This window comes from Leuresthes tenuis, unplaced genomic scaffold, assembly GCF_036924035.1.
Source record: "Leuresthes tenuis unplaced genomic scaffold, fLeuTen1.0.hap1 SCAF_21, whole genome shotgun sequence".
NCBI classification, from domain to species: domain Eukaryota; kingdom Metazoa; phylum Chordata; class Actinopteri; order Atheriniformes; family Atherinopsidae; genus Leuresthes; species Leuresthes tenuis.
Genome location: NW_027325375.1, coordinates 176,434 through 200,757, shown reverse-complemented (window position 1 = coordinate 200,757; position 24,324 = coordinate 176,434). Strand labels below are relative to the sequence as shown.

Below are 24,324 nucleotides of genomic sequence, written 5' to 3'. Positions count from 1 at the left end.
AAACTCTTCAAACAGATTATTTCTGTGGAAATTATCACAAAGTTGAGCTCAAACTATTTTTACATGAAACTTTAGACAAAAAAGGGAGATTGGATATATCAGGTGGGAGAGAAGTGTGTGAGACTAAGACTCTGCATCCTGGTCTCAGCCCTGGGTTCTCATGTTTTTGCCAGGTTTTCTCCAATTATCTCTGTAGCCCACGTTGTTTGGGGTTAGGGTTCTGGCTTGTGCTCAACAAGAGATGTCAAAACTAGTCCAAAAAGCAAAGCTGAGTTGGTTGCTGATTTCTCTTGATAGTGACATAATATCATCATTGCAAATGTAATGGAAGTTGTTATAGTTTTAGTGACAGGCCTAATATAAATATAACTATAACAGGAAGAATAGTAACTTGGCTAAACTTTGGAAATGCTAATTAATTGCATCTAATTTTACTGTTTTGAACAGAATGTTTCATGGATTTCATGATAAAAGGTGTCGTACTTTGGTAAAAGTAAGAGTTTCTGATGCTTTGATTTTCCTTATTTTGATCGTCCAACATGTGACGTTATGCTTTGTCTTGTTTATTTTTGAGTTTGTGCAGGAAGTACCTGCCATAAGTTGTGATGAAAGCTAACCGCAGACGTTTGCTGTGTGCAGGTGCTGAAGTGGTCGGACTACTGTCTGCCTCTGGCCTGCAGCCCAGGCCAGCCATTCAGAGCAGTGGCTCTGGCAACGCTAGATAACTTCACTCGTCTCGGGGTAGCTTTTATTGAGGATCGCCTTCAGCTGGACAACGGACTTGTGCCTTCAAAGATAGTTCGTATGTTAGCTTTAATTGAATTTCATGTTGATGTTTGTCTGACACTTCATGACACATTTTCTTTGCTGTAATTCAGCTTGAACCTTGAATCCTGTACATTGTTAGCAGGGGTTTAGTTTTATGTACTGACTTTATTTTGTATCTTCATGCAGCTGTTCTCCTCCAAGAGGATACTCTGAATAATTTGCTGGAGAAGCAGAGTCTGCAGGGATCTGTGAGCTCACCCCTTCTCTGCAGCAGCCAGACTGATGAGGCATTACCTCTCCACCTGCTCGCTGACCAGCTCCACCTGCAGTGCCGTAAAGGCAGTCTTCACATAATCCCCGAGGTGAGGAGAGTAGAAGAGCGACGGGGGTCAGAGCCACTCCCCAGCACCCAAGATCTGGGATCTGTTGTTAACTTAGAGGAACATTTATTAGGGAGTCATCACCACATGGAGGGCCATGCACACAACCTCCACCTCTCCAGCTGCAATGAATGTTTGGAACTAGAGAACAGCACCATCTTTTCTGTGAAATATGCCTCAGCTGAGAACATTCCAGACCTCCCCGATGATGCTTCTGTAGGCCGGGACAGCGGGGATGAAGGACGGTGGGATGCCAACGGGCTTTCTGGTCAAAGCGGTGGTGCGAACCCTAACCCCAAACCACCAAACGTCCTGGTGTACACAGGCGGTCTCCAAGAGCGTTTTCAGGCTATTCATCAGCTTTTATTAGAGTGCATAAATGTGGAAAACATCATCATTTATCCCCTCCAGCCGCAGCAGGCACTAAGCGACCCTTGGCTGGACAACACCAGGCTCCTGATTCTGGCAGAAGAGGAATCCCTTTCCCCCGAGCTTCAGACTCGCTTTCTTACCTACCTAAACCAGGGTGGCAAGGTTTTGGGCCTGGGCTCCACCCTGTGCCCAGCAGGGGTCCAACTGGAAGTCAGGGAAGGGCAGCGCATGCAGATCAGAAGGCTAAGCTTCACTAAGGAAGACAGCACAGAGCTGGAACTAAGCACACTGGCGAGTGGAAAGGTCTACATCAGGGATCCACGGGGAGGAGGAGAAGTGGAGCTCTGGGGGGAACTGAAAGGCGGCAGCGCCCATCAGAGCGATATGGTTATAATACGGGTGACGCATGGAGGAGACGGTGGGGAAGCTGTCCTCTGTCAGGTAAACCTCTGACATTATAGAAAGAAAGAGTAGTTATCTGACACAGCTCAGTGGTTCCTTTATCAGACGCTTATAGTTGCATTAATGCAAAACTGGGCTCTTTTCCAGGAAAAAGCTTTAAGTTTAACCCTGATAAGACAGATTTGGGAGGAGGCTTCAGGCTAGTTTTTGGGACATACAAAGTCAGGTGTTCAGTGGACCTTAGGCAGCGATAAGGAACACATCGATGAAGCAGGTCAGACAGGTAGGGTGGAGAGAGACCTTCCAGATATTTATGTGCCAGAAGGAGAACTTTCTAATCTATTCTATAGCGTACAGGAAGCCAGTGAAGAGCGGACAGAATTAGGGAAATGTCTGTTCTGGACAAGCTAAAGGTGTGAAAGGGCAGCCTGGCTGACCCCAACATAAAGAGTCCAGATGAGCCAAGATAAAAGCAGGAATCCCTTATGCCTCCAATTTAATGCAGGGGATCTAGAAGTATGAACATTTAATTTGCCTAAGCAAGCTTAGAGAAAGCAGTGTCTGCTCAGTCATCTCTGACCTTTCCTCCAAGGTCACACCTTTGATTTGCATGTAGATTCTGGGGTAACAAATATTTATCCAAAACGATTGCTTTGATATAAGTCTGACATGTATTCGGTGTATTTGGTATTTTTTACCATGGCTCATTGTTTAGATACTCATACGTGATGAACTTTGACCTGAGCTGTGGAGTAAAAACTCCTCCATCTTGTGTTGCTGTGCTAGCTGAGTTAGCCTCCATGTATTACTCTCTCCAGGTCAGGTCTGCTGTGCTGCTACTGGACTTCTCATAAAATCCAGATTTTTATTGATTTATTTTCTGTAGAAAGCATCATGTTGTACTCACACGCTGACTCCATGTTCTGTTCTAAGCCTCAGTCAGCCAGCTTTTACCGCTAGATTTGGTCTTTGACCAGTTTATGGTGCATTTAGCCTAATTCAGGGATCCAAGTATCGTTGTTTTTACCTGTTCAAAAGTGTCAGCACAAGTGAATAAATCTGTGATGTGTTTCTGAATATTTGCATGGATGTATCCACAGGTCCACTTTGACATTGCACCTGGCTCCCAGAGTTTGGATTCTGAAAGTTTTGATGAACTGATGGTCAGCAATGCTCTGCGATATGAAATCTTGACAGAGATCCTCAACTCTCTGGGTTTCAGTTGTGAACCGAACCAGACTGCAGTCCCAACCCCGGTCCACCTCCTCGCCACCTCCCAGGTAAAACCCACTGGTGCTGGAGACAAGGTGCTGGATCAAGCCTGCTTACATGATGTCTGATAACCAGTTTATTAGATCTGTGACGTGCGCAGACCTGGTGTTTATCCGTGTGACGCTACATGATCCGTCTTCTGTGCTGCTCAGGGTTGGCCCACAATAACACCATGTTCAGGCATAAGGGGGGCCATAAGAGCCCCAAGGACACCCAAGGTCACGGATTGATGATTGAGTTTGTAATCAAATCAACAGACCTGCAACCATATGTCTTGGACACTCATGTGCAAAGAGGAGTTGAGCTGAATCACCACCTGTTGGTGAGCAGGTGGTGATTCAGCTCAACTCCTGTTGGTAGCTGGATCACCACCTGGTGAGCAGGTGGTGATCAGCACCTGGTGGTGATTCAGCAGGTGGTGGTGAGCAGATGGTGATCAGGTGGTGAGCTGATCACCTCCTGGTGAGCAGATGGTGATTCAGCTCAACTCCTGTTGGTAGCTGGATCACCACCAGGTGCTGAGCTGGATCAGGTAGCAGGGGAGGATGCAGGAGATGGGAGCAGAAGATCTCATCCTACCCTGGGGAGGTCTGGGGATCTCTTCTTAGACTGTTGCCCTCCTGATTCAGACCCAGATAAGTGGAAGAAAGTGGATGGATGGATTGACACACTGATAAAACTTTGTGCATTTCCTCTTGAATTTAAAGCCCCTTTCAAACATTCAGTTATGGAAAAGTCATTCACACATTAGTCACTTCTGCTAATGTTCCTCATACTTCATTCAGTCTGTGAAAGTGACAAAAAGGGCCGTGGTTTTTACATAATATTTACTATTTGTGAGGAATTATACTGTATGTCAGGTACAATCGAGTCCTCGGTGCTTGTGTAGAATTATTGTAGGTAAAAAGTTATGTTTTTCCTTAATAATGTGATTAATTCCTCTAAACAGCTGATCAGAAGCCAGATGAACCCTCCTGCAGCAGTTTACACCTGTGCTGTGTTCAATGTGACGTCACATGCATTTCTAAGTCTGACCCAGTCAGACTCATGCCACCAAATCTTATGTAATAGCACCCGGAGAATCGGTCACATTCTCATCTTGAGCTGACAGAAATGCCTTTTCAGGAAGGATGATGGTCAGCCTTGCTCTAATCCCTGTGTTAGTGTACAGTGGCAAGACCCTGAATCCCAATTCACTCTTTGCTTGGCAGCTCTGCCAACAGTTGAGTATATGAAAAACTTCTTATTAAATCCTTTGAAGGCTAAAATGTGTCTCATTGACTATTTGAACAATCTCAAAATGTTAAAAGGATCTTGATAAAGCAACTTTAATGGATTCTATGGATTATGGACATTTTTGAGGACATTTTGACATGGACTCTTGGTACAGATGTGTTGCTGATGAAAATTTAATTTGAAATGGACGAAAACTCAAGATTGTTGTAAAAATTGAATTCATAAGAAACAATAAGCCATGTCTGTAAGGGCAGTGTTAAAAAGTGCTGTTCATTAGAGTTAGACTTGAAATCCTATCCTATCGCAGCTTGTTTCGCTTGGTCATCCTCTGACAGGGTGTGATGAGCAGTGCAGGTCATCTGAGATGAGTTTCAGTGAGAAACATGGACTGACTTACTCACTGTTTTTGTGTAAATGCATTTTCCACATGTCTCTTGTTGGTCTCTGTTCCAATAGGAAGCCAAGTCCAGCTTCTTGAAGTGGCTGCAGGCTCGAGCAGATCGAGATACTGATCTTACATTCCCCAAGGCGTCCTTCAGGCTTGTGTCTTCCTCTGAACTCCATTCCCTGCTACCTGAGGGCTTCCTGGCCCTGATCACAGACTCCACAGAGTCTGAAGACTGGCCAGAGTTCAGTATGGACACCTACTGCAAAAACCTGAAGACCAGCCAGCTGGGACACACCCTGCTGTATGCTGAGATCGTCACTTCTACCATGGACCTGTTGGAAGGGTAACTAAGTTTCTCTGAGTCTGGTTAATCTTTTATACAGTTTGTAATTATATGGAAAATATCTTTGTAGTTGAGAAGATAAGCAATGCTTTGGGTTGGATTGGCACAAAAAGCTGTATCCTCAGGCCAGGAATCTACTTGCTTTTTGATCACATGTTAAGCACCACGCTCCATCGGGGGGGAAATGTTTGCATACTTGCTAGTGTTCAGTTCTGCAGCATCAGACAGAGATGCAGCTGCTGGTGGAGGACTGAGGCCTCCAGTGTTCTTCTGACCACCTAAAGTGGGATGAGGGAGTGATGTGATATTGCTTGTGAACACCTCATTAAAGTCTTTTCTTTCTGGCCATTTCATAGCCGACCTACAGCACATTTGATTGTTATTATTAACCTGTTTTGTCCATATTGATATTCATCCCATCCATAAATCTGACTCCTACAGCTAAGAACTAATGAGATGAGCCCCTCACCTCCTCCATGCCTGTGAGATTGTGTATGTGCTTTCATAAAGTGCTGAGGTGGGGTAACAAGGCTGGAACTAATTTACTGCCAAAGTGACCTCACTGCAGCAAAGGGAAGTTGCTCCTAATAGACTTCTTTGTATGCATCCACACATGTGAGTAAAATGGCTGCTGAACGGGTCAATCAGGCAGCAGGTGGCAGCAATTAAAACTGTCATAAAGTTTGAAAAATGGACTGTGGAGTAACACTGAGCTGATTGGGATAGACATAGTTGTCATTAAGGTATACAGAAAGTGAAGCAGGGTGAATGAGCTAAATAAAGCCAAACTTGATGTTTACATTTCCAGATGTCCCTCTGGAGCAGCCTTAATTAATGTTATTATTAAGGAATGTCTGCTTTATGTCTTCAAGTATTCGTGATACTGGATATTTTCAGAGCAAATCCACCTTTTTGATAGAATTTCCAGTTTCAAATGGATGCGTAGAAATGGCAGCTAAAAGAAAAACGGAACGAAAGACGCTGAAATGTACAAACAAGCAAACATTTTGGTGAGAATTATGCACAAACCCTGCAGTGCTTCCTTTACTTCATGGGCAGAAAATACAATAAAAAGATGTTCTGCTCAGTCATGCTATTGTTGCATTCTGATTTTTAGCAGGTTTTTGGATGCCTCTTGCCCGATTTTCAAGGATAGAATATGGATAGTAGTGGTATTATTGCCACTTTCCATGTGGGAGACCTGGGTTCAAATCCCCTGCATGAAAGGTATTACCTCCAGTAGGGGTCCTTAGGTAAGACCCCCTTACCCTACATGCCTACATGTAAGTCGCTTTGGATAAAAGCTAAATGCATAAAAACATAACATAAAAAACAAACAAAACAAAAACAAACAGAATTTGTTCATGCCAAAGAAGCAAATCTCACTTTAAAGAAGGCGTAGATTCAGTCAGTGGAAGGAACAGCTTGATCAGTTTTGCCATATTCTGCAGAAGCATCTTATTAAATATGATTAAGAAGTCATCCGATTAGGAACATTTTGGGTGTTCTTAGATGAGAAATGAAGGTGTATTTTGTCCTGGTTGTTTAAAGGTGCCAGACAGCAGAGCTTCTCTCCAGGTGCTCCAGCTTTCTCTGTTGACCGTCCCTTTTCTGCAGGGTGGGCTCAGAGATGAGCTGTGGTTTGCCCCACTGCTCATCCAGTGTCAGTAAATTTCCATTTTTCATTTCAAGTTGGAGTCAGGAAGTATCTGAGAGACGAGGAAGGACCCAACTCTTAGTTCCGACTCCGTAAACAGTTTTAAAAACTCAAACCTTTGGAATGAAAGCTGTAAGCATGGAGGAGATTATAGAGTTGAATTTACCATGCAGTTTGAATATTCTGGGGACATACTTTTAGCCTCTTTATGGTGGTTTTGATCCATTTCTTTCCTTTTTGATTCATAACTTTGGGGTAACTTTGGAATTGTGAGTCTGGTGATCAGTATTAAAAATGCAGGTTTGGACGGTGGTTTAACTTCCCGTCAAGTCAGATTAATTTGTAGAACATTTCATATACAAAACAATTCAAAGTGCTTTACATAAAATAAAAGCTTTGCAGCGGGGAAAAGAAGAAGCATTAAAATACATAAAAGAATAGAAAGAGATAGAAATTAAATCAAAATTATTAAAAACAAGCAACAGTCTCAATAAGTTAAACAGATTTCATGCATAGAAACATGAGAAATCAGAATAACAACAATAAACATAATCTGAAGTATTTGGAGCTAATTTTGTATTTTAATAATTTTAATTTAAGTATTTTCATAATGCGCTTTATTGTCATGTCCACTGGACATCTAACCCTCCCATGAAAGACCAATGAAATATAAAAACACTATAGTTACAGATTATAATTGCATTTTCTTCTTGCCGTTGGCTCAGTCCATGCATCGTTTCCAGCTGCAGGGCGAACACGCAGCTGAACAGAGCTGATACCCGGTGGGCCACAAAGACATGAGGAAGGCCCTCACATTGAAAACTGATGCCAGGGACCAATTTATCCCTTTAAGGGACAACACTCCGCCTGTGATATGTGCAACTTTACAGATCCTCACAAAGTGTCACAAAGATAGATAACATGTGAGATAGATTCAGTCTGGATGAATTTAATTTTATTGAGACCCTGTAGAGAAGATCTGATATGTTCCCAAAGGCAAAAAGAGAGCCTGAAGTTTGCTAACTGGCTGAAACCCTGTGGAGAAGATCTGATATGTTCCCAAAGGCAAAAAGAGAGCCTGAAGTTTGCTAACTGGCTGAAACCCTGTAGAGAAGATCTGATCTGTTCCTAAAGGCAAAAAGAGAGCCTGAAGTTTGCTAACTGGCTGAAACCCTGTAGAGAAGATCTGATCTGTTCCTAAAGGCAAAAAGAGAGGCTGAAGTTTGCTAACTGGCTGAAACCCTGTGGAGAAGATCTGATCTGTTCCCAAAGGCAAAAAGAGAGCCTGAAGTTTGCTAACTGGCTGAAACCCTGTGGAGAAGATCTGATATGTTCCCAAAGGCAAAAAGAGAGCCTGAAGTTTGCTAACTGGCTGAAACCCTGTGGAGAAGATCTGACATGTTCCCAAAGGCAAAAAGAGAGCCTGAAGTTTGCTAACTGGCTGAAACCCTGTGGAGAAGATCTGATATGTTCCCAATGGCAAAAAGAGAGCCTGAAGTTTGCTAACTGGCTGAAACCCTGTGGAGAAGATCTGATATGTTCCCAATGGCAAAAAGAGAGCCTGAAGTTTGCTAACTGGCTGAAACCCTGTGGAGAAGATCTGATCTGTTCCCAATGGCAAAAAGAGAGCCTGAAGTTTGCTAACTGGCTGAAACCCTGTGGAGAAGATCTGACATGTTCCCAAAGGCAAAAAGAGAGCCTGAAGTTTGCTAACTGGCTGAAACCCTGTAGAGAAGATCTGATCTGTTCCTAAAGGCAAAAAGAGAGCCTGAAGTTTGCTAACTGGCTGAAACCCTGTAGAGAAGATCTGATCTGTTCCTAAAGGCAAAAAGAGAGCCTGAAGTTTGCTAACTGGCTGAAACCCTGTAGAGAAGATCTGATCTGTTCCTAAAGGCAAAAAGAGAGGCTGAAGTTTGCTAACTGGCTGAAACCCTGTAGAGAAGATCTGATATGTTCCCAAAGGCAAAAAGAGAGCCTGAAGTTTGCTAACTGGCTGAAACCCTGTGGAGAAGATCTGATATGTTCCCAAAGGCAAAAAGAGAGCCTGAAGTTTGCTAACTGGCTGAAACCCTGTGGAGAAGATCTGACATGTTCCCAAAGGCAAAAAGAGAGCCTGAAGTTTGCTAACTGGCTGAAACCCTGTGGAGAAGATCTGATATGTTCCCAATGGCAAAAAGAGAGCCTGAAGTTTGCTAACTGGCTGAAACCCTGTGGAGAAGATCTGATATGTTCCCAATGGCAAAAAGAGAGCCTGAAGTTTGCTAACTGGCTGAAACCCTGTGGAGAAGATCTGATCTGTTCCCAATGGCAAAAAGAGAGCCTGAAGTTTGCTAACTGGCTGAAACCCTGTGGAGAAGATCTGATATGTTCCCAAAGGCAAAAAGAGAGCCTGAAGTTTGCTAACTGGCTGAAACCCTGTGGAGAAGATCTGATCTGTTCCCAATGGCAAAAAGAGAGCCTGAAGTTTGCTAACTGGCTGAAACCCTGTGGAGAAGATCTGATCTGTTCCCAAAGGCAAAAAGAGAGCCTGAAGTTTGCTAACTGGCTGAAACCCTGTAGAGAAGATCTGATCTGTTCCTAAAGGCAAAAAGAGAGCCTGAAGTTTGCTAACTGGCTGAAACCCTGTAGAGAAGATCTGATCTGTTCCTAAAGGCAAAAAGAGAGGCTGAAGTTTGCTAACTGGCTGAAACCCTGTAGAGAAGATCTGATATGTTCCCAAAGGCAAAAAGAGAGCCTGAAGTTTGCTAACTGGCTGAAACCCTGTGGAGAAGATCTGATATGTTCCCAAAGGCAAAAAGAGAGCCTGAAGTTTGCTAACTGGCTGAAACCCTGTGGAGAAGATCTGACATGTTCCCAAAGGCAAAAAGAGAGCCTGAAGTTTGCTAACTGGCTGAAACCCTGTGGAGAAGATCTGATATGTTCCCAATGGCAAAAAGAGAGCCTGAAGTTTGCTAACTGGCTGAAACCCTGTGGAGAAGATCTGATATGTTCCCAATGGCAAAAAGAGAGCCTGAAGTTTGCTAACTGGCTGAAACCCTGTGGAGAAGATCTGATCTGTTCCCAATGGCAAAAAGAGAGCCTGAAGTTTGCTAACTGGCTGAAACCCTGTGGAGAAGATCTGACATGTTCCCAAAGGCAAAAAGAGAGCCTGAAGTTTGCTAACTGGCTGAAACCCTGTAGAGAAGATCTGATCTGTTCCTAAAGGCAAAAAGAGAGCCTGAAGTTTGCTAACTGGCTGAAACCCTGTAGAGAAGATCTGATCTGTTCCTAAAGGCAAAAAGAGAGCCTGAAGTTTGCTAACTGGCTGAAACCCTGTAGAGAAGATCTGATCTGTTCCTAAAGGCAAAAAGAGAGGCTGAAGTTTGCTAACTGGCTGAAACCCTGTAGAGAAGATCTGATATGTTCCCAAAGGCAAAAAGAGAGCCTGAAGTTTGCTAACTGGCTGAAACCCTGTGGAGAAGATCTGATATGTTCCCAAAGGCAAAAAGAGAGCCTGAAGTTTGCTAACTGGCTGAAACCCTGTGGAGAAGATCTGACATGTTCCCAAAGGCAAAAAGAGAGCCTGAAGTTTGCTAACTGGCTGAAACCCTGTGGAGAAGATCTGATATGTTCCCAATGGCAAAAAGAGAGCCTGAAGTTTGCTAACTGGCTGAAACCCTGTGGAGAAGATCTGATATGTTCCCAATGGCAAAAAGAGAGCCTGAAGTTTGCTAACTGGCTGAAACCCTGTGGAGAAGATCTGATATGTTCCCAATGGCAAAAAGAGAGCCTGAAGTTTGCTAACTGGCTGAAACCCTGTGGAGAAGATCTGATATGTTCCCAATGGCAAAAAGAGAGCCTGAAGTTTGCTAACTGGCTGAAACCCTGTGGAGAAGATCTGATATGTTCCCAATGGCAAAAAGAGAGCCTGAAGTTTGCTAACTGGCTGAAACCCTGTGGAGAAGATCTGATATGTTCCCAATGGCAAAAAGAGAGCCTGAAGTTTGCTAACTGGCTGAAACCCTGTAGAGAAGATCTGATATGTTCCCAATGGCAAAAACTCGGTATCTTGGAGCAGTCTCTGTACTTTTCGATTTGGTGAATCGGTACATCGGAGATTAACTGCGCCTCGTCTGAAATGCTGACCGGGTCGTTTGCATGGTAACAAATTTGAATTTATATACTTGTGTGTATATATATATATATTATATATATATACACATATGTGTGTGTACGTATTGATGTTTGTGTGGAATAATTTTGTGACTTTAAACAAACTTTGCACCAAGAAATCTTGGTGATTTTTTTTCATGTTTTGTTTCTGTTTTTTCAGTTTACTGATTCTTCTAGTGTGTTTTAGCTGCTGGTGTTTAATTAAGAACCCTTTCCACTGTGTGTTAGGGTTTATTGGAGAGGTTGGAGAGAGCACTTTGCTGCTCCGCAGACCATAATGATTCTTTTCCTGCCTTGCTGAACTCGATCCTTGTGCCTAGAGCCACACTTTCAACCCCTCCCTTTGTTCAATCAATGATGCAGAAACATTTTTAACTCAATGTGTTCCAGTTGTTGTACAAAACCTTTGGCAATTGCTGTTTGTCCTGACGAGCAGCCCCTTATTGAAGCTGACAGTGTTTTGAATGAGGACTGATTTCCTGTAAAGAAAACAAAGGCCTACAGGACAGGTTTGGTGCTAAGAAAATTGACTGCACTCAAATCTGGCAACAGGTTTGACTATAAAATCAAATTACCCCAGTTGACCTTGTATGCTCCACTTGCAATTCTAAAAAATTGTAAGCAGATGCCCAAATGTCCACACTTGGTATTCTGAGAAACATATGGTCCAGTGTTTGACCTCCAGTTTTAGTGCCTGGTGTGATGAATGCTAAACTCAAGAGACCTGAGTCCTGAACAGAAAGTAATGTTAAAACTGTAAATCCAGCCTCAGATAAACACCAAAACATGACATATCAGTACTTACTCTGAGTCCTGAACAGAAAGTAATGTTAAAACTGTAAATCCAGCCTCAGATAAACACCAAAACATGACATATCAGTCCTTACTGAGACCAAACACAGAAGCAGTGTGTGAAAAGACTCCACCTCATCAGCAATTGGGGCTTATCCAGTTAGTTTTACAGACTCCTGAGCAGACAAAACTATTACCTGTAAGAAGCATCAAAACAGAGCGATGGAAACGTTTTAAATAAGGAGTCCCACGAGTCCAAGTGGCAGCAATGTCTTTGCAGACACCTCTCCTCTCAAAAGGCAAAACTGATCCCATTTCAGACCACAGCTGGCAGGAAGGCTGTGAGAAGCTCGCAGACAGAAGAGTAACGGCAGAGAAACAACAACTAAAGGCGGTCAAACCAAGCTTTGCTGCAGGATGCAAGAAGAAGAAGAAGAAGAAGGCTGCATTAGAAAAGGCTACAACTAAAAACATTTGCATAAAGAAAGAGGTCAGCCACAGTCAACCCAACGACAGCCTTTCCACCATGGCTCCATTTACAGGAATCACAGGCCACAGTTGCTGTGTTTCTGCTGGATAGCTAAAGCTTCGGTCTGTTTTCATCCCTGTTCAACAGCTCTGGAGCTCCACAATAACTGCATTTACTGTGGTTCATGGTGTTAGCTCAGGTCTCACTGGCTGCTCACCCAGCTTACCGGGCACATGTTGTAGAGGGTGGGGTGTGGAAGGAGCTCTGAGGGGAGGGATGGGAGGCTGCAGACTAGCTATCTCTTGCTTTGGGAATACATTCACTGCAGCTTTAAAACTCTAAACTTATGTCATTAAATTTTATGACTGAGTAATTCAGAATTTACATTTAATGAAAATGCATTTGGGTTCTCCGGCTGCCTCCCACCCCCCCAAAAACATGCATGTTAGGTTGGTTGGTGACTGAACCTAGGTCTGGGGAGCATTTCTCCTGCCAGTCCCAAGCCCGTAGAAATGCTGAGGGTAAAGCTAACCTAACCCTAACCCTATAAATGGGTCAGGAACATGTAAAATCAATGAGGCGAGATCGACTCGCTGTGGCGACCCCTGATAACGGGAGAAGTTAGTTAGAAAAACTGGTTCATTTCAGACACTCATCCAGTTGTTTATGTGCTACTTTCAGGGAGTTGGGCCAAATAGCACAATATTAAAAAGTGAAACGTCAATCCTGGCAAACTGACTGATCCAAAGCAAGTTCCAGCTTATAGGAAGAGTTGGACTGAACCAACTCAAAATGGGGGTCCTTCCTGGTTCTGGTTCTGATGGTTTCAGCTCAGGACGGGGATTGGACTGCAGTGAAGTCTTGATGCAACCTGCTGGCTTCCTCAGCTCGGCTGCTTCTTATTTAAAACTGGCTTCGTACTTCATGTCCAACTTTAAATGGGATTGATCTGTTTGAAGGGAGTACTAAGCCAAAAATCCAGACCATAATTATGTTTGGTGTGGATATTTATTCAGGAATGATGCTTCCCTCAGCCGGCAAAGTTTGGAAAGTAGTTTTATGGTTAGCTAGTTTATTCTGAGATGGTTTTTAAAGAAACAACATTTATGTTCCAGCCGTGCATCCAACAAGCTGGGTGACCAGTTAGTGTGAAATCAACTCTCATTAGTTATAATCCACCTCTTCACCATCACCTGCTTGGTGGCAAAAGCATCTGGTGGAGCCACATGACCTCATGGCTCTTATGTTCTGTTAGTTCTACTAACAGCAGAAAATGACTCGGTCATCGTTAGCTTTCCAGTTTGGTCGCATCAAATAATTTCAACAATTTCTCTTCACATGCATATTGACAGTAAGTTTGAAATAGAAAAGTCCAAAATCATTTCCTCAGATGCTTTGAGGACCTTCTGAAAGCCTTAAAGGTTCAGTTAGAGGTCATGCAACACTGAAAAAGCAGCACATGTGAAACATTACTGGATCCATCAGACTCAACATTTTAAATCACTGAGAAACAATCTGTCTGCTTATAAGACCTCATCCCACAGACTCATAGGTAGAAACTGAATTAAGAGCAAATGGATTTTCCAAATGTTCAGTCTTTGCAGCCAGGAGTGCAAAGAGGATGGAATGGTGTTTAATGATGTAAGGTATCCTTTTCTGACCTTTGTGTCCCCTCAGGATGACGCTGCACTTGCCAAATGACGTGGGTTTGATCGCAGTCGCTGCTCAACAGAACCAGGGCAGAGGTCAGTGCTGCAGCCAAACTTTCCCTGACGTGGTGTCAGGAGGCAATGGAAGAGTCACCAGTCGGGTCTTCTTTGGAAGAAAGGAAGGGATTTAGTTTTTAAGAGTATAGAAAAGCCTGTTTTACATACAGCAGGGAAAAGTGTGAAGAAGAAGGTGTTTGAATATAAAGGAGAGATGAAGGAGAAAGGTTTATCTCTTTATTTCCCTTTCTTTGATTATGAGTGGCTGTAATGTCTTTATTTTGAATCGTTTTCTTTTTTGAAGACCTGTCTCCTGACTGAAAACCCAAACGTGCTTCCTTCCTGCAGGTCGGGGGGGGAACGCCTGGCTCAGCCCACGGGGTTGTGCCATGTTCACTCTGAGACTCCAAGTTGAGTTGAGCTCCAAGCTTGGACAGAGAATTCCCTTCCTGCAGCATCTGGTCGCTTTGGCTGTTGTAGAAGCTGTTCGCACACTTCCTGGATACCAGGTATCAGTTTGTTCCTTTAATGATGAACATTATCAGACTGTACCTGCATGTAAAATGGGATTTCAGTACATTTCTGAACACAAACATGAGCTGAAACATGAGCTGAAACATGAGCTGAAACATGAGCTGAAACATGAGCTGAAACATGAGCTTCCACAGATGATCAGGATCAAACTTATTATCCCATAAGTCAAGATCCTGAACACAGCAGCAGGTGATCGGTTCTCAATGTACTGAATGCAGGAATGATTGGCAGCTACCAGACAAATGGGTCAGAGCATTTCAGACGGGGCTTGTGTTGGGGGGGTGCCTCAGGCCAGCGGTGCCTCCCCCTGACAGTCGGTAGAAGATGGACAAAGTATAAACTACTAAGTTTTAGTGAATTTGCTCCATGTCCAAATGAAGCTATATAATAGTTTCTGTTAGTTTCTGTTAGTTCATGTTAGTTTCTGTTAGTTTCTGTTAGTTTCTGTTAGTTTCTGTTAGTTTCTGTTAGTTTCTGTTAGTTTCTGTTAGTTTCTGTTAGTTTCTGTTTCTGTTAGTTTCTGTTAGTTTCTGTTAGTTTCTGTTAGTTTCTGTTAGTTTCTGTTAGTTCATGTTAGTTTATGTTAGTTTCTGTTAGTTTCTGTTAGTTTCTGTTAGTTTCTGTTAGTTTCTGTTAGTTCATGTTAGTTTCTGTTAGTTTCTGTTAGTTTCTGTTAGTTTCTGTTAGTTTCTGTTAGTTCATGTTAGTTTCTGTTAGTTTCTGTTAGTTTCTGTTAGTTTCTGTTAGTTTCTGTTTCTGTTAGTTTCTGTTAGTTTCTGTTAGTTTCTGTTAGTTTCTGTTAGTTTCTGTTAGTTTCTGTTAGTTTCTGTTAGTTTCTGTTAGTTCATGTTAGTTTCTGTTAGTTTCTGTTTCTGTTAGTTTCTGTTAGTTTCTGTTAGTTTCTGTTAGTTTCTGTTAGTTTCTGTTAGTTTCTGTTAGTTTCTGTTTCTGTTAGTTTCTGTTAGTTTCTGTTAGTTTCTGTTAGTTTCTGTTAGTTTCTGTTAGTTCATGTTAGTTTCTGTTAGTTTCTGTTAGTTTCTGTTAGTTTCTGTTAGTTTCTGTTAGTTTCTGTTAGTTTCTGTTTCTGTTAGTTTCTGTTAGTTTCTGTTAGTTTCTGTTAGTTTCTGTTAGTTCATGTTAGTTTATGTTAGTTTCTGTTAGTTTCTGTTAGTTTCTGTTAGTTTCTGTTAGTTTCTGTTAGTTCATGTTAGTTTCTGTTAGTTTCTGTTAGTTTCTGTTAGTTTCTGTTAGTTTCTGTTAGTTCATGTTAGTTTCTGTTAGTTTCTGTTAGTTTCTGTTAGTTTCTGTTAGTTTCTGTTTCTGTTAGTTTCTGTTAGTTTCTGTTAGTTTCTGTTAGTTTCTGTTAGTTTCTGTTAGTTTCTGTTTCTGTTAGTTTCTGTTAGTTTCTGTTAGTTTCTGTTAGTTTCTGTTAGTTTCTGTTAGTTCATGTTAGTTTATGTTAGTTTCTGTTAGTTTCTGTTAGTTTCTGTTAGTTTCTGTTAGTTTCTGTTAGTTCATGTTAGTTTCTGTTAGTTTCTGTTAGTTTCTGTTAGTTTCTGTTAGTTCATGTTAGTTTCTGTTAGTTTCTGTTAGTTTCTGTTAGTTTCTGTTAGTTTCTGTTTCTGTTTCTTAGTTTATGTTCTGCTGTTCATCAGGACATAGACCTGAGGGTGAAGTGGCCCAACGACATCTACTACAGTAACCTGATGAAGCTCGGGGGGGTGCTGGTGACCTCCACTCTGCTGGGATCAACTTTCCATCTGCACACAGGTAACGACCCCCCCCCCTTCTAAACCTCAGCTTTCACACCCACACAGGTAACTGAGTCAGGAAGGACTCCTGAACTACAGCTTGGAGTTCCTGCTGACTCAGTTTACCTCATTATGCTGCTGGGGCCCAGACTGCATCATCCACATCATCAGTTATTATAGGGCCCTGTCCCTGTAGCTGTCTGCAGGTATATCAGCTGTGAAGCTGTGCTCCCCCAGCCTCCCCCAGCCTCCCCGAGCCTCCCCCAGCCTCCCCCGAGCCTCCCCCAGCCTCCCCCAGCCTCCCCGAGCCTCCCCGAGCCTCCCCCAGCCTCCCCAGCCTCCCCCAGCCTCCCCGAGCCTCCCCCAGCCTCCCCCAGCCTCCCCCAGCCTCCCCGAGCCTCCCCCAGCCTCCCCGAGCCTCCCCCAGCTTGTCTCCTGTCATGGCCCCTCTTTCTCTGGTCTTTTGTGTCCTCCTGCCCAACCAGCCGAGGTCCCTGATCCCGTCTGCTGGATGAGTTTTATCATTCTCACCACGCTTGAAGGGGTTGTCGAACCTTTCTTTTTTCTACAAAGATAGAGATTTGTTGTGAATTGGAATAATATAAATGCATTAAAATGGAATTGGTGCTTTTCAGTGCTTTTAAATGGCTTCTCAGCCTTTTCATTTAACTCACAATCGTGAGTTTTGTTGGTGATCTTCATGTAAAATGAGTTCCACTGAACCCTATTTCCTCCTGGCTTCCTCCAAATACCTGTTTGATGCAAGTTCAAACCATTTTTCTTCTACACCCGTTTAATCCAACGTAGGGTCACAGGAGGGCTGGAGCCTACCCCAGCTGTCATTGGGTGAGAGGCCTGGACAGGTGGCCTGGATAGGTGGCCTGGACAGGTGGCCTGGACAGGTGGCCTGGACAGGAGGCCTGGACAGGTGGCCTGGACAGGAGGCCTGGACAGGTGGTCTGGACAGGAGGTCTGGACAGGTGGCCTGGACAGGTGGCCTGGACAGGTGGCCTGGACAGGTGGTCTGGACAGGTGGCCTGGACAGGTGGCCTGGACAGGTGGTCTGGACAGGTGGTCTGGACAGGTGGTCTGGATAGGAGGCCTGGACAGGTGGTCTGGATAGGAGGCCTGGACAGGTGGCCTGGACAGGTGGTCTGGACAGGTGGCCTGGACAGGTGGCCTGGACAGGTGGTCTGGATAGGAGGCCTGGACAGGTGGCCTGGACAGGTGGTCTGGACAGGTGGCCTGGACAGGTGGCCTGGACAGGTGGCCTGGACAGGTGGCCTGGATAGGAGGCCTGGACAGGTGGCCTGGACAGGTGGTCTGGACAGGTGGCCTGGACAGGTGGCCTGGACAGGTGGTCTGGACAGGTGGCCTGGACAGGTGGCCTGGATAGGAGGCCTGGACAGGTGGCCTGGATAGGAGGCCTGGAAGGGTGGTCTGGACAGGAGGTCTGGACAGGTGGCCTGGACAGGTGGCCTGGACAGGTGGCCTGGACAGGTGGCCTGGATAGGAGGCCTGGACAGGTGGCCTGGATAGGAGGCCTGGACAGGTGGTCTGGACAGGTGGCCTGGACAGGTGGCCTGGACAGGTGGCCTGGACAGGTGGTCTGGATAGGAGGCCTGGACAGGTGGCCTGGACAGGTGGTCTGGACAGGTGGCCTGGACAGGTGGCCTGGACAGGTGGCCTGGATAGGAGGCCTGGAAGGGTGGTCTGGACAGGAGGTCTGGACAGGTGGCCTGGACAGGTGGCCTGGACAGGTGGCCTGGACAGGTGGCCTGGACAGGTGGCCTGGATAGGAGGCCTGGACAGGTGGCCTGGATAGGAGGCCTGGACAGGTGGTCTGGACAGGTGGCCTGGACAGGTGGCCTGGACAGGTGGCCTGGATAGGAGGCCTGGACAGGTGGCCTGGATAGGAGGCCTGGACAGGTGGTCTGGACAGGTGGCCTGGACAGGTGGCCTGGATAGGAGGCCTGGACAGGTGGCCTGGACAGGTGGCCTGGACAGGTGGTCTGGACAGGTGGCCTGGACAGGTGGCCTGGACAGGTGGTCTGGACAGGTGGTCTGGACAGGTGGCCTGGACAGGTGGCCTGGACAGGTGGCCTGGACAGGTGGCCTGGATAGGAGGCCTGGACAGGTGGCCTGGATAGGAGGCCTGGACAGGTGGCCTGGATAGGAGGCCTGGACAGGTGGCCTGGATAGGAGGCCTGGACAGGTGGTCTGGACAGGTGGCCTGGACAGGTGGCCTGGACAGGTGGCCTGGACAGGTGGCCTGGACAGGAGGTCTGGACAGGAGGTCTGGACAGGTGGCCTGGACAGGTGGTCTGGACAGGTGGCCTGGATAGGAGGCCTGGACAGGTGGCCTGGATAGGAGGCCTGGACAGGTGGTCTGGACAGGTGGCCTGGACAGGTGGCCTGGACAGGTGGCCTGGACAGGAGGTCTGGACAGGAGGTCTGGACAGGTGGCCTGGACAGGTGGCCTGGACAGGTGGCCTGGATAGGAGGCCTGGACAGGTGGCCTGGATAGGAGGCCTGGACAGGTGGTCTGGACAGGTGGCCTGGACAGGTGGCCTGGACAGGTGGCCTGGACAGGTGGCCTGGACAGGTGGCCTGGACAGGAGGTCTGGACAGGAGGTCTGGACAGGTGGCCTGGACAGGTGGTCTGGACAGGAGGTCTGGACAGGTGGCCTGGATAGGAGGCCTGGACAGGTCTGGTAAAGGCCTCCACAAGGTCCCTGCACTCCCCCTCCTGTCCATCACGTGCACGTGCCACAGCATCTGTACCATCAGAACGCTTCATCAGGCCTCCGGGTCGTACCTAAAGTCCGATGTGTGCAGGCTGAGAAGAAAAGGAGCTGAAACAGTGTTAATATGGCTATAATTTAATATTGAAACATTTAATATATGAGGGTAAAACTGCCTTAGAGCATTGGAGTGGTTTGGAAAGCACTGAAATAAGTCTTCTGTTTGTGATGCCATCTTTAATCCGCAGGCTGTGGGTTTAATGTGACGAACAGCAACCCGACCGCCTGCATCAACGACCTGATCCTGCAGCACAACAGACAGAATAACTGCAGCCTGGAGGCGCTCAGCTGCTCCCAGATCATCGCTCTGACACTCAACTGCCTGGAAGCCCTGATTAGCAGCTTCCAGCAGGGAGGCCCAGACGCTGTCCTGCCCATCTACTATCAGAGGTGGCTTCACAGGTATGACCTGCAGACAGGACCGGCTCTCCACTCATAATGAGGGATTCAGCTCCTACGGCGAGGTGTTTAAAGGTATATTGGTGCCGCTGTTAGACTTCCCAAAGTTCAGATACATCACTGTGAAAGTCAACCAGCTGGTCCCAGAAATGACTTTATTTCATTTACTTTATGGCAGATTATCTATATGATCAAAAATACTTTTTCATCCATGGAGGAATTATTCATGACATTTAGATCTGGACATATCCCTAACCCTGGACATGCAACAGCCACGCTCTGAGGGGCAAAATGGGCTTCAAGGACACTTTGAACCACAGTCTGAATGTGTAAAACTAAGTGAACCCCTGACCCAGCAGCTTCAGCAGCAGTGTGTAAAACTAAGTGAACCCCTGACCCAGCAGCTTCAGCAGCAGCTTCAGCAGCAGTGTGTAAAACTAAGTGAACCCCTGATCCAGCAGCTTCAGCAGCAGTGAGTGTAAAACTAAGTGAACCCCTGATCCAGCAGCTTCAGCAGCAGTGAGTGAAACTAAGTGAACCCCTGATCCAGCAGCTTCAGCAGCAGTGTGTCAAACTAAGTGAACCCCTGACCCAGCAGCTTCAGCAGCAGCTTCAGCAGCACTGAGTAAAACTAAGTGAACCCCTGACTCAGCAGCTTCAGCAGCAGCGAGTGAGAAACTAAGTGAACCCCTGATCCAGCAGCTTCAGCAGCAGTGAGTGTAAAACTAAGTGAACCCCTGACCCAGCAGCTTCAGCAGCAGCTTCAGCAGCAGTGAGTGAAACTAAGTGAACCCCTGATCCAGCAGCAGTGAGTGTGAAACTAAGTGAACCCCTGATCCAGCAGCTTCAGCAGCAGTGTGTAAAACTAAGTGAACCCCTGATCCAGCAGCTTCAGCAGCAGTGAGTAAAACTAAGTGAACCCCTGACCCAGCAGCTTCAGCAGCAGTGAGTGTAAAACTAAGTGAACCCCTGACCCAGCAGCTTCAGCAGCAGTGAGTGTAAAACTAAGTGAACCCCTGACCCAGCAGCTTCAGCAGCAGCTTCAGCAGCAGCTTCAGCAGCAGTGAGTGTAAAACTAAGTGAACCCCTGACCCAGCAGCTTCAGCAGCAGTGAGTGTAAAACTAAGTGAACCCCTGATCCAGCAGCTTCAGCAGCAGTGAGTGTAAAACTAAGTGAACCCCTGATCCAGCAGCTTCAGCAGCAGTGAGTAAAACTAAGTGAACCCCTGATCCAGCAGCTTCAGCAGCAGTGAGTGTAAAACTAAGTGAACCCCTGACCCAGCAGCTTCAGCAGCAGTGTGTAAAACTAAGTGAACCCCTGACCCAGCAGCTTCAGCAGCAGCTTCAGCAGCAGCTTCAGCAGCAGTGAGTGTAAAACTAAGTGAACCCCTGACCCAGCAGCTTCAGCAGCAGTGTGTAAAACTAAGTGAACCCCTGATCCAGCAGCTTCAGCAGCAGCTTCAGCAGCAGCTTCAGCAGCAGTGAGTGTAAAACTAAGTGAACCCCTGACCCAGCAGCTTCAGCAGCAGTGAGTGTAAAACTAAGTGAACCCCTGACCCAGCAGCTTCAGCAGCAGTGTGTAAAACTAAGTGAACCCCTGATCCAGCAGCTTCAGCAGCAGTGAGTAAAACTAAGTGAACCCCTGATCCAGCAGCTTCAGCAGCAGTGAGTGTAAAACTAAGTGAACCCCTGATCCAGCAGCTTCAGCAGCAGTGAGTAAAACTAAGTGAACCCCTGATCCAGCAGCTTCAGCAGCAGTGAGTGTAAAACTAAGTGAACCCCTGATCCAGCAGCTTCAGCAGCAGTGAGTGTAAAACTAAGTGAACCCCTGATCCAGCAGCTTCAGCAGCAGTGAGTAAAACTAAGTGAACCCCTGATCCAGCAGCTTCAGCAGCAGTGAGTGTAAAACTAAGTGAACCTCTGATCCAGCAGCTTCAGCAGCAGCTTCAGCAGCAGTGAGTGTAAAACTAAGTGAACCCCTGATCCAGCAGCTTCAGCAGCAGTGAGTGTAAAACTAAGTGAACCCCTGATCCAGCAGCTTCAGCAGCAGTGAGTAAAACTAAGTGAACCCCTGATCCAGCAGCTTCAGCAGCAGTGAGTGTAAAACTAAGTGAACCCCTGATCCAGCAGCTTCAGCAGCAGTGTGTAAAACTAAGTGAACCCCTGACCCAGCAGCTTCAGCAGCAGCTTCAGCAGCAGTGAGTGTAAAACTAAGTGAACCCCTGACCCAGCAGCTTCAGCAGCAGTGAGTGAAACTAAGTGAACCCCTGACCCAGCAGCTTCAGCAGCAGTGAGTGTAAAACTAAGTGAACCCCTGATTCAGCAGCAGTGTGTAAAACTAAGTGAACCCCTGACCCAGCAGCTTCAGCAGCAGTGTGTAAAACTAAGTGAACCCCTGACCCAGCAGCTTCAGCAGCAGTGAGTGTAAAACTAAGTGAACCCCTGACCCAGCAGCTTCAGCAGCAGTGAGTGTAAAACTAAGTGAACCCCTGATCCAGCAGCTTCAGCAGCACTGAGTAAAACTAAGTGAACCCCTGATCCAGCAGCTTCAGCAGCAGTGTGTAAAACTAAGTGAACCCCTGACCCAGCAGCTTCAGCAGCAGTGTGTAAAACTAAGTGAACCCCTGACCCAGCAGCTTCAGCAGCAGTGAGTGTAAAACTAAGTGAACCCCTGACCCAGCAGCTTCAGCAGCAGTGTGTAAAACTAAGTGAACCCCTGACCCAGCAGCTTCAGCAGCAGTGTGTAAAACTAAGTGAACCCCTGATCCAGCAGCTTCAGCAGCAGTGTGTAAAACTAAGTGAAGAGCACTTATCGGGGCATTAAGCCCCCTCCGCATCACTCACAGCTCTCCCTTCGCGCCTCTTCACTCTCCTACATTGGAAATGGTAACTGGCCACTTCCTGCTCGCTCTGCGTCGGTGTGAATCCAGAGTCAGGCGGATCCCAGACATTCACTCTGAATGGGTGAAGATCGTATGGAGCTCCTGGTCAGCGACTGAATCGTGTCATTAATGCTTCTGCCCATGTCCCAGTGAGGCTGTTCTTCAGTCTGAGACGGCTGATGCAGACCCATGTGCAGTTTATGAGTTTATAAAGTGTAAAAACCACCGTCGGACCGTTTCCCGCTGACATTAATACATGCACTAGGTGTGCTGGCAGCGATAAACCAATCAGAGAACAGTAGGTAAGAGTACGCCTTATAATCAGGTGCACCTTATGTATGGGTTAAGAACAGAAATGGACCCCATAACTGAGGCTGCATTTATCATCAGATGAGCCTTATAGTGCGCATAATACTGTGTTTTCTTTACTTTATTCAAATGTTGTGTAAATGTGTACATTTTAAATCTCCTGCATCCATTTGGCCTGTTGAAACTTCAGCATCACTGTTTCTGATCAGATATGCAGAGTGATCAAAAGGATACGAATACATAATAATAATTAATAGCATGTCTTGGTGTAATATGACCTAAAGACAGAAGCTAAGAAGGTGCTGTGTTGTCCCTGCCTTTGTTGCACTCAGCAGTACTCAGATTTGAAGTAGATCATCCTAAAAAGAGAGCTTTGTAAAGTTTTTCTTGAACCCTATCCTGAAACTGAACCATCTTTCTATGCTTTCACCGCAGCGGGACTCGGGTGCGTCTATGGAGTGAGGAAGGACCAGAGGCTCAGGTGGTGGGCCTGGATGACAACGGCTTCCTACAAGTGCAAAGTGAAGAGCAAGGCATTGTCTCAGTGGAGCCTGATGGAAACTCTTTTGATATGCTGAAGAACCTTGTGGTTATCAAGAAGCGTTAGGACCAAAGTCAGTCCAGTGCAATCAGTCTCTCTTTGGATACATGAAAGAAATAAGACGCATTATAGTCAGAATCCAGGCTGGAACTCTGTTTTTTCTTTATCAAGATACCAATAGTAGATGAATATTTGGGATCATTTCTTCATCAATTTAGCAGGTAAGACGTCTTGAATTGATTCTAAATGTGACATACTGTTAATAACTAAACTGACCTGCAGCTATTTAAGCTTCTGCAATGGTGATGGTTCTAAGCACACAAATCTTTCATTGTCACCTGGTGGTTTTGAACAACAAAATGTAGATACTTATTTTAAAATCTCAAAGATAAATGTTATACTTTTGCCCCTAAACCCTGATCTAATCTGATCTCATTGTTAGACAAAGACAGTGACTTTTACCATTTGAGCTGTTGTGACTGCAAAATAAAACCAGGTTTCCAGAGGATTGTGTTGTTTCTTTCTTGATCACCCCAGAAGTCGACCCATTTGACATCAGGTATTGACACTGATTTCCACCGGGGAGATAAGGGCTACGCCACGGTTTCGCTCTGTCCTCTGCCCGGCGCCAATCCCCACGTAAAGGTAGTAAAGGTAGCAGGGCGCTGGCTCGTGAGCCGGCCGTATTCACACGAAATCGCTAGATCCCGTGATAATCTGTAATGTGTGCGAGGCGATGAGATCCTGTGATAAACTGTATAAAGGAAACAGCTTAATGTGCTTCTCCGACGTGGAAGAACTGTTGATCCATCCATCCTCTACTTATCTGCTGCTATCATAAGTGTCAGTTTCTATGTGTCTAATTGTAGTTTTATTTTGAAAGGGAGCGAAGGTTTATTTTGTTGATTCTCTGCTGAGCTTCACACGGTTCAGAAATGGCTCCGTTAAAAATAGAAGTGCAACGTAAAGATAGCGAGAGCCGCTGCTGAGACGCGCCCGGAGGGTCACTCTCATTGACTGGATCAGCAGCCGTTCTGCTTAGTTTATGCTTCTCCGTAATGTCGATGGCATCGATGTGACGTCGTTAAGTATTCTGTGTCTTTGTTGGTTTCAGGGGTTACAGCCAGACCGTAGCTATGCCGTAAAATGACGTAGAAGCACGAACTA

The 24,324-nt window shown here is 45.8% G+C and overlaps 1 protein-coding gene across 2 annotated transcripts in view; it reads left to right on the top strand.

Moving 5' to 3' along the window:
* hlcs (holocarboxylase synthetase (biotin-(proprionyl-CoA-carboxylase (ATP-hydrolysing)) ligase)) overlaps positions 1-23,663 on the top strand; it is a 30,930-nt gene extending 7,267 nt beyond the window's left edge. For both annotated transcript variants that reach the window (XM_072374750.1, XM_072374749.1), the window contains 9 exons: positions 640-802; positions 955-1,961; positions 3,023-3,202; positions 4,887-5,161; positions 13,909-13,976; positions 14,286-14,446; positions 16,127-16,241; positions 19,215-19,428; positions 23,052-23,663. In XM_072374750.1, the coding sequence (XP_072230851.1) occupies positions 640-802; positions 955-1,961; positions 3,023-3,202; positions 4,887-5,161; positions 13,909-13,976; positions 14,286-14,446; positions 16,127-16,241; positions 19,215-19,428; positions 23,052-23,223 (2,355 nt within the window). In that variant the 3' untranslated portion in view covers positions 23,224-23,663. The remainder of the gene's footprint in view (positions 1-639; positions 803-954; positions 1,962-3,022; positions 3,203-4,886; positions 5,162-13,908; positions 13,977-14,285; positions 14,447-16,126; positions 16,242-19,214; positions 19,429-23,051) is intronic.
* The last annotated feature ends 661 nt before the right edge of the window (positions 23,664-24,324 follow it).